The sequence below is a fragment of the Sapajus apella genome, unplaced genomic scaffold, assembly GCF_009761245.1.
Source record: "Sapajus apella isolate SASKATOON/1434 unplaced genomic scaffold, GSC_monkey_1.0 scaffold12, whole genome shotgun sequence".
NCBI lineage: Eukaryota > Metazoa > Chordata > Mammalia > Primates > Cebidae > Sapajus > Sapajus apella.
Window position 1 is genome coordinate 24,006,800 of NW_022436952.1, and position 17,914 is coordinate 24,024,713.

The 17,914-nt window shown below is 51.6% G+C and overlaps 1 protein-coding gene across 1 annotated transcript in view; it reads right to left on the bottom strand.

The window, feature by feature from the left end:
- Positions 1–17,914, bottom strand: part of NTN1 (netrin 1) — a 218,784-nt gene that overhangs the window by 64,096 nt on the left and 136,774 nt on the right. Inside the window, exons 3-4 of the mRNA XM_032280299.1 lie at positions 17,066–17,254; positions 1,086–1,235 (exon numbers count right to left, since the gene is read on the bottom strand). Of these exons, the coding sequence (XP_032136190.1) occupies positions 1,086–1,235; positions 17,066–17,254 (339 nt within the window). The remainder of the gene's footprint in view (positions 1–1,085; positions 1,236–17,065; positions 17,255–17,914) is intronic.

Sequence of the window (17,914 nt, forward strand, 5' to 3'; positions counted from 1 at the left end):
TTTCTGAGCAACCTGAGAACTCCTAACTCCCTTAAGCAGGGAGACTTCAGTCCCCCGACATGATTTCAGAACCCCAGAATTCCTCCCAGCTGTCTGAAAATGTTCACCTTGCAGAATTTGGATGGACAGGATTCTGACAAACTGTGAGACTGATAATTGGAGGTTGCTGGGAAACCATTTCAACCTGCTCTGCGCTGAATGGGTGCTGGGCCCCCTCTCCTGAGGCTTGGACCCTGGTCATTTGCTATTAGAGAGCCCCTATGAACAGCAGTGCAGAACCCCTCAGAGTTGCTACCATCCTTCATTAGGGCCACAGGTGCCCCGCATGGAAGCCCTGCCTCTCAAAGGTCCAAGGCTGTCCGTCCTTTCTGTTCTGAGCCCACAGGGGCAGAGAGAATGCCGGCATTCCAGCAATAGTGACTGCAGAGGCCCTCAGAATGGGTCCACCCCAGATTCAGGGTCAAGGTGGACAGTGAGAATGGGGCCAGTGCTGAGGAGAAGGGCTTGCTTTCCCCCAGAAACAGGAGACGCAGTGTTTTTCAGGATAGACAGCCTCAGACAGGCTGGCTCTGCTGAGCCCCCAGTGGCATCTGCAAGAACTCTATGAGCTTATGGGGGTCTCCCACGAAAACTCATTGAGCATGAGGCCTTGAATGCAGAAATGCACACTGATGACAGAAACCACTGAATAGGCCAGGCGCTGTGGCTGACGCCTGTAATCCCAGTGCTTTGGGAAGCCAACATGGGAGGATCACCTGAGGTCAGGAGTTCAAGACCAGCCTGGCCAACATGGCGAAACCCCATCTCCATTAAAAAGATAATTAATTGGCCAGGCGTGGAGGCATATGCCTTTAATCACAGCTACTTGGGAGGCTGAGGCATGAGAATCACTTGAACCCGGGACGCGGAGGCTGCAATGAGCCAAGATTGCGCCACTGCACTCCAGCCTGGTGACAGAGTGAGACTCCATCTCAAAAACAAAACAAAACAAAAAAAAAAACGACTGAACGTCAGCGAGCAGCATCCTCAAAAGCTCACTATACCCACCAGACCCAGAGACCCGGAAAGCAGGTGCCCACACGTACTTATGCAGGGGGCGATGGGAGAGCGGCTCTGTTGGTAGCCTTTGGCGCAGCGGTTGCAGGTGATACCCGTCACCCCGTCCTTGCAGGGACACTGGCCGGTGGTTTGGTTGCAGGTTTTGCCAGCAGCACCCACGGGGTGGCAATCACAGGCTGCAGAGAACACAAAATGGGAGGGTCAGACAAGGGGGAAGGGGCCAGTGCATCCTCCAGAGCCCTCCCTACCCAGGGGTGCCTCCATGGACCCTGCCCTGGAGGAAGAGCAGTGACGCAGGGCAGACGCAGCCAAGCCCAGACGCACTCCGGAAGCTCTGACGCTGCCCACCCGCCTACCTGGAAACAGGAATAAAAACCAAAATGGATCCCCTGAAAGGACTGCTTTGGCTGCAGGAAAGCGAAGTGGGGGAGCCCTTCCAAAGCCCAGAAGGAAGGCTTTCAAATTCCTTCTCCAGAATGCAGAGCCCGCAGCCCTGATCATGCCTGGCTGGAGGAGTCAGGATTTGGGGATACACCTTCCCTTGACAGGGTCAGCCTATGCGCTTTCACTCTGTCCTCGACCAGGTCCCAGCCCTCACATTTTCTTGCTGATCCAGGGTGTGGAAGGACTGGGGTTTGAGGCCTGATGAAGCTCTGGGGTTTGCCAGGTTAGAGGGAGTCACAGGGAGCGGTAGCTCCCCCGGCTGCTGCCCCCACACCCCAACCCTGCTTTGCAGTCGGGCAGCCAAGGCACAGCCTTCTGAATCAAAAAACCCATAAATTGTAGCACTAGAAAGGGTCACGGTGATCGTGTAGTTTAAAGCCCTGATTAAATGTGCAAACAAAGACGGGAGAGGTAAAGGAAACTCCCAGAGCCTCGAGGGAAGGGAACGGCCAAGCCGGGAGGTGATGCAAGGGTGAGATCTCAGGCCAGCAGCTACAGCTCCACAGAGCAGGCCCCAGCCTTCCTCCTGGCCTTGAAAGGGTGGGGAGGTGGGGTTGCCCACCCTGTCATGCTTCACTGAGGCTCTGTCACTGTATCCTAAGGAGCCAATTCCAGTAACAGAGTGGCCACAGGACCGTGGGAGGACATCCTGCCAACACAGATGCTCTGGGCAAGAACAGCTCTACCTACAGGCACAGGACACCAGCGCTGCCTGCTAACTCTGGCCTCCCTGAACCTAGGCAGTGGCCTCAGAGCGTGGTGGGGAAGGGGAAGACCAAAGGAAGGAGCTAATGTCCTGCCAACACCCTGCCCAGGAGGCTGGAAGAGGTGGGGAGTCGTCTGCAGCAACGTGTCCTGCAGCAATTTCGGGTGGCCCCTGGTGGCTGCTAATGAGGACCAAAAAACCCAAGAACACAAGTGAGAGCAGAGACTCTAAAGGAGCCAGATTAAAGCTTCCCAGCAAGCACTGCTTGGCTTGAGTGCGGGAGCCTGCTGCTCAAAACACGGCCTCGCTGACCAGGCGCGGTGGCTCAAGCCTGTAATGCCAGCACTTTGGGAGGCCAAGATGGGTGGATCACGAGGTCAAGAGATGGAGACCAGCCTGGCCAACATGGAGAAACCCCGTCTCTACTAAAAATACAAAAATTAGCTGGGCACGGTGGTGAGCACCTGTAATCCCAGCTATTTGGGAGGCTGAGGCAGCAGAATCATTGTACCCGGGGGGTGGAGGTTGTAGTGAGTTGAGATTGTACCACTGCACTCCAGCCTGGGCGACAGAGCAAGACTTCGTCTCAAAACAAAACAAAACAAAAAACACGGACTCTCCCAGCCCAGCTGGCCTCAGACCCAGGCATGGCCAATGAGGAGAATTAGGGGGAGGTGAGAGGGAGAAGACTGTGAGGAACTGTTTGTCGAAGTTGTGTCTGGACATGCAAAAGCTCTTGGGAACACTGGGAGTGAGGGCCCAGGGCTGGGGGTGCCCCAGTCAGGTGGGAGGAGGGTGGGGGCACAGGCCCTGGCCCCGGGGCAGCCTGTAGGCTCCCTGCCTGTGAGGCAGATGGAACTGCTCCAGTCTCGCCATTACTTCTTATACATTGAAGTAATGCTTTTTTTTTTTTTTTTTTGAGACAGAGTTTTACTCTTGTTGCCCAGGTTAGAGTGCAATGACGCAATCTTGGCTCACAGCAACCTCCACCTCCCAGGTTCAAGCAATTCTCCTGCCTCAGCCTCCCAAGTAGCTGAGATTACAGGCGCACACCACCACAGCCAGCTAATTTTTTTTTATTTTTAGTAGAGACGGGGTTTTACCATGTTGGCCAGGCTGGTCTTGAACTCCTGACCACAGGTGATCTGCCCGCCTCAGCCTCCCAAAGTGCTGAGATTACAGGCATGCTGCCGCTCCTGGCCAAAAGTAATGCCTTCTGTTAGGAAATTGTCTTCTTAGATGTACCCTAAAGTCAAGTTCATTCTCTGTAGTTTGTCTTTTTTGCTCAATAGTAAGACAAGATCCAGCCTTGACGACCCATGGAGGCATACCGAGGAGGAGGAGGGGAGGAAGGGAGGCTGGAGAGGCCTCTGACCTTCCCCTATGGCCTCTTAAATTCATCCCATGGTAAGAAGGGAGAGGGAGCATAGGCAGTGCCTCTAAGTCGGCCATGCGCACACAGAGGACCACCGCACAGGCTCCTACTGTCCCAAGCCGTGATGAAAGCGTGAGCATCAGGGGCTCAGGGTGGGGACTCCAGGGGCTCAGACCAGCTGACCTCCCTTAGCCAGCCAGTAATCCTAAGATTTGTGTCAAGTTCTCCCCTCGGTGCTGATGGAACACAGCTGTGCACCAGTCACTTCTGGATCCTTGGACTCGGCTGAAGGGAGCTCACCAAAGGTTGCTCGGTCACTGCAGGTTCAGAGCCAAGTCACAGGTGGACACCACCACTGGCTCAGGTTGTCTTTATCTTGGCAGCGGCAGACCCAGAGCAGATTCTGGGTGGAGTCAGGATGGTGTCCTGTTCTTCCCCACGGCCCCTCGCAGCGGTGACCTGCTGGGCTGCCCGGGCTGGTGACCGCTGAGGTGTGCCGGCGTGAGGGCTGCCCTTGGGAACAGCAGGGTCACTGCGTCTGCTGTGTGTAGCAGGTACTTCCTAAGGGCCCAGCCTTTGGTTCAACACAAGCTGACACTTGCTGCTGGGTTTCCAAATCTTTCTCCTAAGATTCTGCAAGCATCTGACCTGAGTCTGGTTGATGGACACAGCAGACTGACTTGTGTTTCCACACCAGTAGATCATTGTTCTAGGAAGGGAGGCAATCGGGGTCCCAAAGGGTCTGCCCAAGGCAGAGTATTCTTCAGCAGGAGCTGCCCCGTGCAACTCCTGCAAACCCCTTAGCACACCCACGCTCTCTCATACACATCAAATCCCTTGGTCCTTGCAACAGCCCTATGAAATGTGCAAGACAGAGGAGACCACGGACCAGCAAAGAAAACTGCAGAAGGCTGGGGCCTGTGCAGAGAGGGGTAAGGGCCTGGATCTCTGAGGGAACCATGCTTTCTAGGTGGCCCCCTTTGTCATTCTTGTTCTGCAAGGAGAAATAAGCTCCTAGCTTGTAATATGAAGCGGGTTTTCCATTACCTGTACCCAATGCGGTCCTAACAGACTTGCATGGAATTCATTCTCAATCCCCAGCCAAAGAACCCCAAAGTAAAAACTTTTCCTAAAAACTCACAGAGATGGCCCACATTAAACCCTCTGTGCAAAGGTGAGTTTCAAGGCGTAGGGAGAGTTGACAGATGACGTGCCATAGTGGGTTCCTCTATGGCCTGGAAAGGAGAATCAGGCCAGCAGTGCCAAAGGAAGAGACGCTTAAGGAAGAGAAAGTCAAAGGCATCTGCTGCAGTCCCATGACCCTGAAATACACACACACAAAGTTCCTACCAACACACGGAAACTCACACATATTTCCAGAAACACACAGACACAAGCAAACTCCTACTAATTCTCTCTCCCTCCCTCTCATATACACACACTGACAAACACACGGATTCTTATCTATAAACTCACCTACACACAGACATATACTCAGATCCACAAAGACACACACAGACACAGACATACAGGGTCCCAGTGGGGAAGAGGGGTGAGGTGTGGAGTGAGCCAATGGAGAAGGTGGAAGTTAGGTGAGTGGAGGGGGGTTCCGGTGAGGGGGACAAAGAGAGAGCCTCCCTAATTCCTCTGAGAACGTTGTCTGGGTCAGAGCGTCTTCCGCCACAGGAAGCCGCTGGGTGGCCCCCATGTCCCTGGAAGTCAGCCACTTTTTTCAGAGGGAGGTCAATCCCTTCCACGCAGGTCACACCGTGTGTGCGGAGTAGGCGGCACCTGGCCATGGGAAACAAACTACCCAAGGTTTTTTTCCATAAAGAGAAAGGTGAGGCCAGACGGAAGCCCAGGTCCCTGAGAACGTGGCAGGATCAGGTTTCCCATGAACACAGAAGGCTGGAGAGCCTCCCAGTGAAGCAGAGAACTCTGGCAGTCCTTGCTCTGGGCCATGACACAGGGACAAACAGCTCAGGTGACCCACATGCTTTCAGACGGGTGAGAGGAGACCCAGGTCTGGCCCCCACCCTCCCAGTGACCCTGGGCTAGTGCCTTTCTCTCTCTGATGGCTCTTCTGTAAGGACAAGGTTCTCCCTCTGAAGTCCCACCAAAGTGACTTACAACTTAACAGGCTAAGGTTTTTGTCTCCCTGCTGGATCCAAAGGATCCAGGGTGGCGGCCCCCACCCTCTGACCATTGCCCACGCTGCTGCTATCCCTCACAGTGTCTTGCCAAGATGCCAGGGGAAAGGGTTCCTGTCACAGGGCACACCGGGCCTTCCGTACATCCCTACTGCTGGCTCTGCCCGCACCAGCACCCCCCTGCATGATGCCAGAATCTTGTTGAGATTCAGTTTGTCGGAGAAGAGAGGTGGTACCCACGGACTTCCTGGCAAAGCAGACCTGGATGGCAGGCGGTTCTCATCCTCCACTTTTTGTGAGCAAGTAGCCGCCTTTCCCCACTCCCTCTGATACTCTCTGTGTGGGATCCCTGAAGGTCCATGGGCTCTGCCAGGGAGGAGACACTCCTGAGGCTGGCGCCCTCTCCACTGCAGTGCACATCGAGGCCTTCTGGAACTCTGCCCTGGGCTCCTATCCAGAGGTCCGGCTGCTTTTCCTGAGGACTCTGGCTCCAGGGGCTCTTGGGGTCAGGCAGGACCTTCAAATGGCAGCAATGCAAGGGCACGTACGCATGGAAGACAGGAAAGTCAGCTTGGCATGAGCCTCTCTGGAGCAGCTCCAGGTAGGACAGGGGAGACAGGACAACCCATTTCTTCCCCACTCCCCAAAACAGGGGTGAAGGATCAGTAACCAAGAGAAGAAACGTGGGGAGGCCAGCAGAGCGTTCTTGGAATGGAGGGGACCTAATGTCCGGTGGCAGGGAAGACACAGGATAGGCAGAGCTTTTCAGAGCTGGGGCAGACAGAGAGCCAGAGGTGGGAAGGTAATACTGACCCACGGAGGCTGGTATCTAAGTGAGTTCAGAGCCTCGAGGTATGTGAGATGAAGAACAAGGAGGCCCAAAGATGCTGCGTCAGAGCCTAGGGAAGGAGTTTCTTCTTATTGCTATTATTTAAATTGCATAGAGTAAAATTCACATTTTTTAGTGTTGTTTTATGGGTTTTTATCATGTGCATAGATTCTTATAACCGTCACCGTGACCAGGATACAAAACAATCCAGCACTCTCAAGAACCTCCTCCAAGGCCGGGCGCGGTGGCTCACGCCTGTAATCCCAGCACTTTGGGAGGCCAAGGTGGGCAGATCACTTGAGGTCGGGAGTTTGTGAGCAGCCTAACCAACATGGAGAAACCCTGTCTCTACTGAAAATGCAAAATTAGCTGGGCATGGTGGCACATGCCTGTAATCCCAGCTACTCGGGAGGCTGAGGCAGGAGAATTGCTTGAACCAGGGAAGCAGAGGTTGTGGTGAGCTGAGATCATGCCATTAAAGAAAAGAACTCCTTCCTGCTCCTTCTTGGTGGGCAGCCTTCCCCCTGCCCAAGGCAACTGCTGACCTGTTGTCCTGTCCCTGTAGTTCCATCTTTTTCAGAATGTCTTATTCCAAGATTGTCTGTATGTGCATTGTGTGTACAGGATGTGCAAATGAAATTGTATGAATTTTATGGTATGTCATCTTTTGCGACTACTCCTTTTCACTTAGCAAGATGCATTTGAGATCCATTGATGTTGCATGAATCAACAGGCCATGCATTTTCATTGCTAGGTGGTATTCCTTCGCATAAATGCGCCAAAGCTTGCTTATCCACTCACCCGCAGAAGCACATGCAGGCTGTTTGCAGTTCTGGGCAATTAAGAATGATGCTGTTATAAACATCTGTGTACAGGCTTTTATGTAAACATAAATTTTCATTTATCTAGGATAAATACCTGGGAGTGAGACTGCTGAGTATTACAGAAGGTCTATGTCTAACTTTCTAAACAGTTGCCCAGCTGTTTTCCAGAGCTACAGTGCCATTCTGAATTCTCTCCAGCAGTTCATAAGAGTTCCAGCTGTTCCTCGTTCTCACCAGCACTTGGAATTGTCTAACAGGGGTACAGTGGTATCTCATCGTGTTTTTTTGTTGTTGTTGTTGTTGTTGTTTTTTTTTTTTTGAGATGGTGTTTCACTCTTGTTGCCCAGGCTAGAGTGCAATGGCACAATCTCAGCTCACTGGAACCTCCACCCCCCGGATTCAAGTGATTCTCCTCCCTCAGCCTCCTGAGGAGCTGGGATTACAGGCACATGTCACCATGTCCAGCTAATTTTTTTCATATTTTTGGTGGAGACAGGGTTTCACCATGTTGGCCAGGCTGGTCTTGAACTCCTGATCTCAGGTGATCCACTTGCCTCGGCTTCCCAAAGTGCTAGGATTACAGGCATGAGCCACCGCTCCCAGCCCTCATTGCGGGTTTAAGTTGCGGTTCCCTAATGACTAAGGGCGTTCCACGTGTTTATCTGTGATCTGCCCATCTTTGAACATACTTTCGTTCAAGTACTTTGCCCATGTTTAGTTGGGTTGTTTGTTTTCTTGTCATTGAATTTTGAGTGTTATTTACATATTTGGGATTCAAGTCCTCCATCAGATGTGGGATGTATAAGTGTCTTCTCCTCGTCTGTGGCTTGTCTTACAGAAGGAGCTTCTTAAAAGGTGAGCCTGACATGTCACTCTCCTTCCAGCCTTCCAATGCTGATAGAATAGGACCCACCCTCTCTCCAGACACCAAGGAGCTAACTCTACCCACTTCTTCCTCCCTCTCTTCCCTTCTGACCAAGGCCCACCAAGCCCTTTCCTGCTTCTAGACTTTGGTTCTTCCTAGAATGCTCTTCCCTCAACTTCCTTGTGGCTGTTTTCTCCCCACACCCCAGGTCTCATCTCAAAAGTCCTGTCTGCAGGAAGCCTCGCCAGGGCCACTGCGTAGTGCAGCTTCCGGTTACTCTCTCCTTCCACCCTGCTGCTTTCCTCCACGGAACCCGCCACTATCAGCCATTATCTTCCTTTTTCTTCTTTGTTTATTGTCAACCTCCCATCAAAAAGCAAGCTCCAAGGGACCATGTCTAGCATGCAATGCAAACATGTGCTGAATCAAATGAACAAACAATCTTGTCACCAATCTGGATGTAACTCAGGCCAATCTGCTGTCCTCTCCTGGTGGGGAGGGGGGGCATTTTGCTTCCCCTGCACATCTGGAAGAAACAATGAGGAGGCAGGTGGAGTGACAGTCCCCTTCTACCCCAGGTCATCCGTGGTCCAGTGCCGCTGCACTCTCTACTCTTAAATTCTCTGTATTAACAAGGGAGGGAAGATCGCTGAAATCCAAAGATAATCCCCAAACGTCATTTCAGCTGTCTGTGTCAACCTCCTCCTAAACGAGGCTTTCCTTTCCCCCAGCAGTTGCTAACGAGGCACAAAAGAATAAATGTTTCAAGTTGCTCAGCCTCTCCTTTCTCTGCCACTTTCGGATCAAGGTGCAGACAGCAGGAAGTGGAGGGGGGAGGGGAGCCCCATAATCCCAAACCGGGTTATTTGACACTCTGTGATCTAGTTAACTATCGTCTTCCTGCACCTGTTTTACAGCCAGGGAGAAAAGCACAGGTCTTGCAAATGGTTGTGTGTGTGTGTGTGTGTGCGCGTGTGCGTGCGTGCGTGCGTGCGTGCGTGTGTGTGTGTGTGTGTGTGTGTCAGGAGCTTGGGGCAGGAGGGCAGGGCTGTATGACACAGCGGGGGCAGGAAGCTGCCGCAAGTGAGGCAGCTCAGGCCAGCTCAGGCCTCCCATCAGCCCTGAGTCCCAGTCCAATCAAGGAGTCCCTCAGAGGCTGCCTGCTCTTCCTTCGCATTTCCAGAACCGGATCTGGATGTGCGCAGCCTGTCCCCTCCTCCCTGTGCTGCGTCTCCACAAGCAGCTGCCGGGCACATCTCCGCCCTTCAACCTGTCATCTTTGCTCCCAAAGCATGGAAATTCTTTATTAAGAGTGTACAACAGCATTAGGGCCAATCCCCGGGGCCCTGCCCAGTCCTGGGGGAATTAGCTGCAAAGCCCACACCTCATGGAAAGAACTAAAGTCCAAGGGCCACCACTCACAGAAAGAACTAAAGCAACCGGGGAGCCAAGGAAGCGCCTCCACTTTGCGTGTGCGCCGACAGTGGCGGATCTGTTTTCCCTGACTTGCACAAATAATCATAATAGCTACCATGTATGGAATGCATGCTCCAGTATGCCAGCACATCCTCCACATCATCTCATGTAATCTGCACCATAGCTCTAGGAGAGAGAGGAGGGAGGAGGGACTACAATCCCCATTTGCAGGTAAGAAAACTGAGGCTCCCAAGAATAAATGTCTTGCCCCCAGAGGTGGAACCTGAACTCTGGTCTAAATAACTCCAGGTTCCATGCTTTTCAAAGCTGTGCATCCCAAACCTGTTTACTACCCCCACGCCACGGCCCCACAAGTGCTCTGCTGGCAGCAAAAGCCCAAAGACACTATTTCCCCAAGTAAAATGCCCTTCATGCGCTGGCCAAACCCAGAACTTACATTATCCTGGGGAGCTCAATGATCTTTTCTTTCTTTTCTCTCTCTCTCTCTCTCTCTCTCTCTCTCTCTCTCTCTCTCTCTCTGTGTGTGTGTGTGTGTGTGTGTGTGTGTGTGTGTGTGTGTGTGTGAGACAGAGTTTTACTCTTGTTGCCCAGGCTGGAGTGCAATGGCACAATCTTGGCTCACTGCAACCTCCGCCTCCCGGGCTCAAGCGATTCTCCTGCTTCAACCTTCTTAGTAGCTGGGATTACAGGCATGTGCCACTGAGCCTGGCTAATTTTTGTATTTTTACTAGAGATGGGGTTTCACCATGTTGTCCAGACTGGTCTTGAACTCCTGACCTCAGGTGATCCACTCGCCTTGGCCTCCCAAAGTGTGAGGATTATAGGTGTGAGCCACTGCACCTGGCTGATCCTCCAGGAATTTCTATGTGGCATTTGGGGATGAGGGTGGGCCTGAGAGATGAGGGAACTCATATCCAGGGAGGTAAAAACACAGACTGGCCAAGGACGCCCGGGGAATGAGAACAGCTGGGCCAAGAAGATCCCATTTGGCACAGGGCACCACATGGGTGGAGTCACAAGATCAGGGGCTCTTTTCATCTGTAAAGACTTAGGAATAAAACCACCTCCACTTAATTTCCTGGCTCTACCAGCTTTTCTGAGTCACCACATCACAAACTTCACTGCCACAAAGAATTGTCCTATTGTATCAGGTTCTCCTAAGACGTTGACTGTTTGAGAAGCATGTGGAATGTGGAATGTCAAAGCTGGAAGGGATTCAGGGGCCAGAAACCTGAATATAATCCCACAGATGAGGAGACAGGTCCAGAGAGGTCACCAGGCTTATCTGATACCCTATAGACTTTGAACATGGAGCCAAATCTGTAGGTAGGGATGCTTGTGTCCCCCAAGTGAAAAGATGCATCCACACGGATCACAGTTGGGGTGAAGCTCTTCCACTGGGAATTCTCTCTCCCAACTGTAGTGTCTAAAGTGTCAGTCTCTCCCAGTAGGTACTATCCTTACCTGGCCATCATGAAGGCCACTCCTTGGGTTGGGGTCTCTGTCCTCAAAGCTGGAGCTGCTCCAGCCACTAAGTACCTTCCTGCCTCAGATGACCAACCCTTTTCCCTGCACCCCCCCAAAAAACACAAAAATGGAAATAGGGGTAATGGAAATGTGACAAGGGATCCACATATTGAAGGGTGCCCCTAAGGCTTTTGTAGGGTAGGTGGATAATATCTTAGAGTCAGAAAGGCCAAGAAGGGCAGGGGCCCAGGAACTTTGCTGTGCTGTGAATAAATCCACAAATGATCAGATCTAAATATACATATTCACGCACGGACATGCGCGCCCTATCTATCTGGCACTGATGACTGTCTGATATTGTGCCTTGATCAGGCTGCACTAGCTAAGCTCCCAGCCTTGCCCGGTAAGATTTTCAAATCTAAAAAATTTAGGGTCTGGATGCCGTGGCTCACGCCTGTATTCCCAGCACTTAGGGAGGCCAAGGCAGGTGGATCACGAGGTCAGGAGAATGAGACCATCCTGGCCAACATGGCGAAACCCCGTCTCTACTAAAAATACAAAAATTCGCTGGACGTGGTGGTGCATTTGGGAGTCTGAGGCAGGATAATCGCTTGAACTAGGGAGTGGAGGGTTGTAGTGGGCTGAGATTGTGCCACTGCACTCCAGCCTGGTGACAGAGCAAGACAATGTTTCAAAAAAATAAAAAAGAAATTTAAATGCCCACCAGCCCCGTTTTCATCAAGAGAATCATAAAAAAACATTTAAATTAATTGGTTATCAATCTCTCTCCTCAAAAGAATAAACCTGGGGTCTAGGCTGCCTGCAAGTCTTCCCCTTAACACTACCAAGAGCAACTCACCATCCTCATTTCTTATTCTCTGTGGTTCTCAGTGTTGGCTACACATTAGAATCACCTGGGGAGCTTTTCCCAATTCCCAATGCCCAGATCTCATCCGGACCCATGAATTAAACCAGAATTTCTGGGAGTGGGATCCAGGTGGCAGTGTTTTTAAATCTCCCCAAGTGGTTTCAATGCACGGCCAAGGGTGAGACTCACAGCGTAAGTTACAGATAAATAATGTTGATGATAAAGTGAAGGCAGAGAATCACCAATGAGAAAGTCATGGGGAGCCCCGCCCCACACAAAGTGGCCCAGGGAAACAGAGCGGGCAAGACCATAGCGTTCATTTCCCCTTGGCTGAGCTGCTGGAAGAAATAAGGGGTGGACAGAAGTCGCAAAAATGTCCTAGCAAAGATGTGAGGACGGTTGCATGCTTTTACCCTGGCTAATTATCGCATCTTCCTGGGACTCGAGCACCTTCTTAGCCTTCATTCAGCCACACGAACTGTGGGCTTGAAGGGGGAAGGGACAATGAGAGAAGCAAACAGGCAGCTCAGTGACATGGAATGCAAGCCCTTTGTATGGGGATGCTGGATGCAGTGGTTAATTTCTTAATTCTCATCACAATTCGGTTCACGGGAGACTCCTGGAATGTCTTTATCCATCACAGATGGTTTGGGAAAATGATAAATTAATATTGTTATCAATGGGGGCATGACTGAAATGGTTAAATGGCAACGTCATCTTTGCCGGCTCTAAAGAGAAAGAGCCCCCAAAGTCCATAAAGAAGACAAATGGTAAACAAAACCTCCTAGCTTTTGATAGATTCCAAGACGAGTATCATTCACAAACCATTCGGCGGAGAAAAGGGAGAAATTTATCTCATCTGACTTTGTATAGGACAACAGCTCGCACCATAATGAGGCCGTCCCAGTGCTGTGAAATCGCACTGAATAGCTGGAGAGTGCAGCCGCCTGTTCCCTGGGTATGTTTATTACAGTCCTTTGTACACACCAGCCCTGCCAGCCCTGGTTTGCTTCTAAACCAGGGGAGGGTAGAAAGGACCCAACAAATTTGTTGTTACAAAACTTCCCAAATGGGGCAACTACATAGTAATGTTTGGAATCTGATGCCCTTATGCCAGTCTGTTCTTGTCTGGGTCACCCCTGCTCTGCACTGGACAAGGTTCCCAGTCAGCCAATCACCAGCAATATATGGGTGGCCTCGGCCCCCTGCCCAGGCCCTGAGAAGTGGGGGGTAAAGAGGCCCCAGAGGCCATTCCCAAGCCAATTTAAGAGTCAAGAACCCCTGCCCTTTGTCCCTGTTCCCCTGTGAAATTCGTCTGAAACAAAGAAGTGCAGCCCTCACCTGAAGGCCTATGACGGGGCTCCCGGAAGTCAATCTCAAAATCTGGGGCCTAACCAGCCAGGCAGGGTGGCTCACGCCTGTAATCCCAGCACTCTGGGAGGCTGAGGCGGGCGGATCACCTGAGATCAGGAGTTGGAGACCAGCCTGGGCAACATGGTAAAACCCTGTCTCTACTAAAAATACAAAAATTAGCTGGGCATGGTGGCACACACCTGAAATCCCAGCTACTTGGGAGGCTGAGGCAGGAGAATCGCTTGAACCCAGGAGGCGGAGGTTGCAGTGAGCCAAGATCACCCCACTGCACTCCAGCCAGGATGACAGAGCGAGACTCTGTCTAAACAACAGCAACAACAAAAAAGCCAGGGTCTGGGGGCAGCACCAAACCTACAAAATTTCAGAAGCCTCTGAGAGCAAACTGTCAAAGATCAAATACTGGGGCCAAAGTGCTTCCGCCCAAGAAACCATTTCCTTGAACCATCTGGCTCTGGCAACACAAGGCAGGAGACACTTGTGGTGGTGGTAGTGGTAGGGGGTTGACCATGAGACCCCTGTGTGAAGATCTCAAGGGTACACATCCCGCCGGCATCTGAACTTCTCCTAAAGATGGTTCCTGCCAAGTTCTCAGGGCCTCTTTTTCGGTGGGAAGTGTCCCATATCCCCTAAGAGCATGACAGCCCAAGAGTTGAGAGGAAAGATCTGGACTTTCCAGAGATGTCTTTCCTCACCAATCAGATGGCTGGGTCTTTTGGGTCAAATTTTTGCTCACCAGAGAGCAGATATTTTCCCACCAATCATGAAGCAGAGCCCTTCAGGCAATGCTTTTTCTCACCAATCAGAAAGCAGAAACCTCAAAGCACTGTGTTTCCTCACCAATCAGGTGGCAATTATTTTTAAGCATAGTTTCCATCACCAATCAGGTGACAAGTTCCTTGAAACACTGTCTTTCCTCACCAATCAGATGGCAGTTTCCTTGAAACGCTCTTTCCTCCCCAGTCAAGAGGCACTAAGAGTCCCACCCTTTCCTGCCATATTTCAGGAATATGAATTTGCCTGAGTCTTTCTGAGCAGAATTTGCCTGTGTCTTTCTGAGCTGAAGCCATTCTTAGGTTTTCCCCTACTATGAGTCATTCTTCCAGAGTTCCCACCAAGGCAGGGGCAAATGCTGTCCAGGGCTGGGAAGGAAGACACAGCTGCCTAGGCTGGCCACAGTATTGGAAATCATAAAACAAGAATATACCCTCATCTGTTTACATCTGACCCTTCTAGAAACTAGTAAAGGAAGGTGGGCAATATCAGGCCTCAGCCAGAGTGGCAGAGCCCTGGAGAAACACCTGCAGGTTTGCGGGACCCTGTGGCTTCCTGACATCTCTCAGTCTGAGTGGTGAGAGGCTGCACATGGCTCTTTTCCCTGCCCACACCAACAGTGGTTAGGTGGATGTGACCAGGCCCTGCTCCTTCTTACCTCCCTGGGAAACACACATTTCTGCTTGGGCAGTGGAAACTGACATGACAGGAAGGGACCACTGCCTCTCCTCACCCAGACCCTCTCACTTGCAGGCATAGGACTGCCCACCTGCGTGGCCACTCTTGGGTAAAATTTCTTGGCTGAATTCCCAAGAAATTTACGTGCAAGCCAGCTGTTTACAAGACCCCTGGCCTCAATTTATTCTGTAAAAGAGACACAACAAACACTCTGGGCACAGGCAAAGGAGCTGGATACCTTCCAACTGTGTTCTCTGAAAGCCCAAAGCCATCTCTCCCGGGGCTTGTCCTGCTCACACCTTTCTAGCATTGCAGATGTTTCTCGGGTCCCTATGCCTGGGCCACCTTCCCGTTCATTCTCTGCTCAGTCTTCTGGGGGATTCCCACCTGAAATCATGATTTTTTAAAAAAACGTGGCAACAGCCCAGCTACCTTTCTGCTCATGTTTCTCTTGGCAACCACCAGAGGCAGCCCTAAGTCTACAGACACAGAAGGACATCTTGCTTGCATCTTGGGAGCCACTCTACCCATGCCTGCGCAGCGGAATCAAGGGATTTCTCCTGGAGGAGACAGATTCGGAACCTGTTTATTTTATTCTATTTTACTTTGAGAAAAGTGTTCCACACAAGCAGGGCTGGGCTGGATTCATGGGCCCCATGCTCAGAAAGGCACCAGCTTGGTTAAAAGTCTGTTGTCCTTGTTTCAAAATTCTTAATAGCTTTGGAATTAAAAGCCCCCTATTTTCTCTTTTTTTTCTGAGATAGAGTCTTACTCTGTCACCCAGGCTAAAGTGCGGTGGTGCAATCTTGGCTCACTGCAATCTCCACCTCCCGGGTTCAAGCGATTCTCCTGCCTCAGTCTCCTGAGTAGCTGGGATTATAGGCACACACCACCATACCCAGCTAATTTTTGTATTTTTAGTAGAGGCAGGGTTTCACCATGTTGGCCAGGCTGGTATCGAACTCCTGACTTCAGGTGATCCGCCCGCCTCAGCCTCCCAAAGTGCTGGAAGCCCCTATTTTCATTTTGCACTGGGCCCTGCAAATTATCTAGCCAGTCCTGCACACAAGTGCCCCACATCTGGTGGACTTCCTGTTAAGCAGATGACACTTTTGCTTCATCCATATGCTAAGTGGTGGCCACAGAAAGGTTTCTCTCCTGCAGACGAACCTGGGCCTGTCTGCTATGGCTTGGGACCCTGCTGAGCCAGGGTCTATACAAGTATCCAGGTCAGCACCCCACCCATGCTGAGGTGCTGCCCAAGAGCTCTCAGAGGTAAATCCCTTCTTGGGAAGCCATGTTCACTGCAGGCCCTGGTCCTAGGCCACAAGTTTTGGAGCCGGAAAGCCCTGGTTCCTGGAATTCCCAAAATCTATTGTAGGATGGGGGCCCCCACTTCTTACCCTCCAGTATCACTAAATTCCCTGGCATTTCATCAGCTTCTCTGAATCATCTGACCATTGCTTCATTTTTGTTGGTAGGAGAAAAACAAACAGCAGAAAGTTAAAACATTAGGACTTGCTTCACTGGACGAAAATAGAGTCTCCCATTTTTTTTTTTTTTTTTTTTTGGGCCTGAGAAGCAAAGCTATTTGCAGATAGATTAAATGTTCCTTCTGAGACCCTGCCCCTGAAACTGCCGACCTTGCTGTGACTGTATGTGTGCGTGCACGCGTGCGTGCGTGTGTGTGTCAGGGGGGCGGGTAGTGAGGGATGGTGCTCACATATCCAAAGAAGTGTGTCTGTGTGCATTTGGTAAAAGAGAGTCCTTTGTCCCGAGACAGTAAGCCCAGCGAACATGACTCGCCGCCCTCTGGTATGCAGCACACCTGTGGGGAGGAGAAGCCCGGGAGGGGGAGGGGAGGGAGAGGTGTTGGCGGCCGCAGCCCTGCACCCTTGGAGGGGATCACACGTTCTCCCTTCTCCTTTCAGCCATGTCTCCATCGTCCCTTTGTTATGGCTTACACCTCCAAATACCAGGGAGGCCTTGTAAGACAGACAGACAGAGAGAGAGAGAAAGAGAGAGACTGTGTGTGTGTGTGTGTGTGTGTGTGTAAGAGAGACAGAGAGAGACAGAGAGAGAGACAGAGAGAGAGGTGACCTCAGTCAATGCCAAATTGTACGTAGACTGTAAGAAAATAGAAAGGAGGCGAGGAAGGAGCGGGAGGACTGAGGTTCCCAGGGTCTCCCCAGTCCCCTGCCCCGCCGCGTGTACCCACCTTTGCAGGCCTTCCGGTGGGTGATGGGCTTGCCCATGTCTCGGTAGTAGCCCTCCTTGCAGTAGTGGCAGTGGCGGCCGGCCGTGTTGTGGCGACAGTTGAGGCAGACACCTCCGCTCTTGCGCCCCGAGAGCTTGTAGAGTTCCATGTTGAAGCGGCAGCGCCGGGCATGCAGGTTGCAGTTGCAGGCTGTGGGGAAGAGAGGGAGAGGTGTCAGCCGTAGGGGCGCGGGGAGGACGGGCACCCACAGGCGCCAAGAGAAATCCCACCCCCCAACGCCTCCCTTCGCCACTGGCAGAGCCAGGCAGTCAGACTCGTGCTTCAGGAGTCCCTCCTTGGCTCCTCCCGTTTGCACCCAGAAGCATTTATTAGGCACTTAACAGTACCATGGCTGAGGTTCTCCCAAAATTCATATGTTGAAGCCATAACTCCCAGTACCTCAGAATGTGACTGTATTTGGAGACTGAGTCTTAAAACAAAGCCCTTAGAGTAGGCTGTACGCCAGTATGACTGTCTTTTTTTTGAGACGGAGTCTGGCTCTGTCACCCAGGCTGGAGTGCAGCGATGTTGGCTCACTGCAACCTCCGCCTCCTGGGTTCAAGCCATTCCCCTGCCTCCGCCTCCCGAGTAGCTGGACTACAGGCAAATGCCACCATGCCCAACTAATTTTTTGTATTTTTTGTAGAAACATGGTTTCACCATGTTGCCCAGGCTGGTCTCGAACTCCTGGGCTCAAGTGATCTGCCCGTTTCGGACTCCCAAAGTGCTGGGATTATAGGCATGAGCCATCTCACCCAGCCTAAGAAATATATATATAATTCATGCACTAGAAAAACAAAAGCAGGAAGA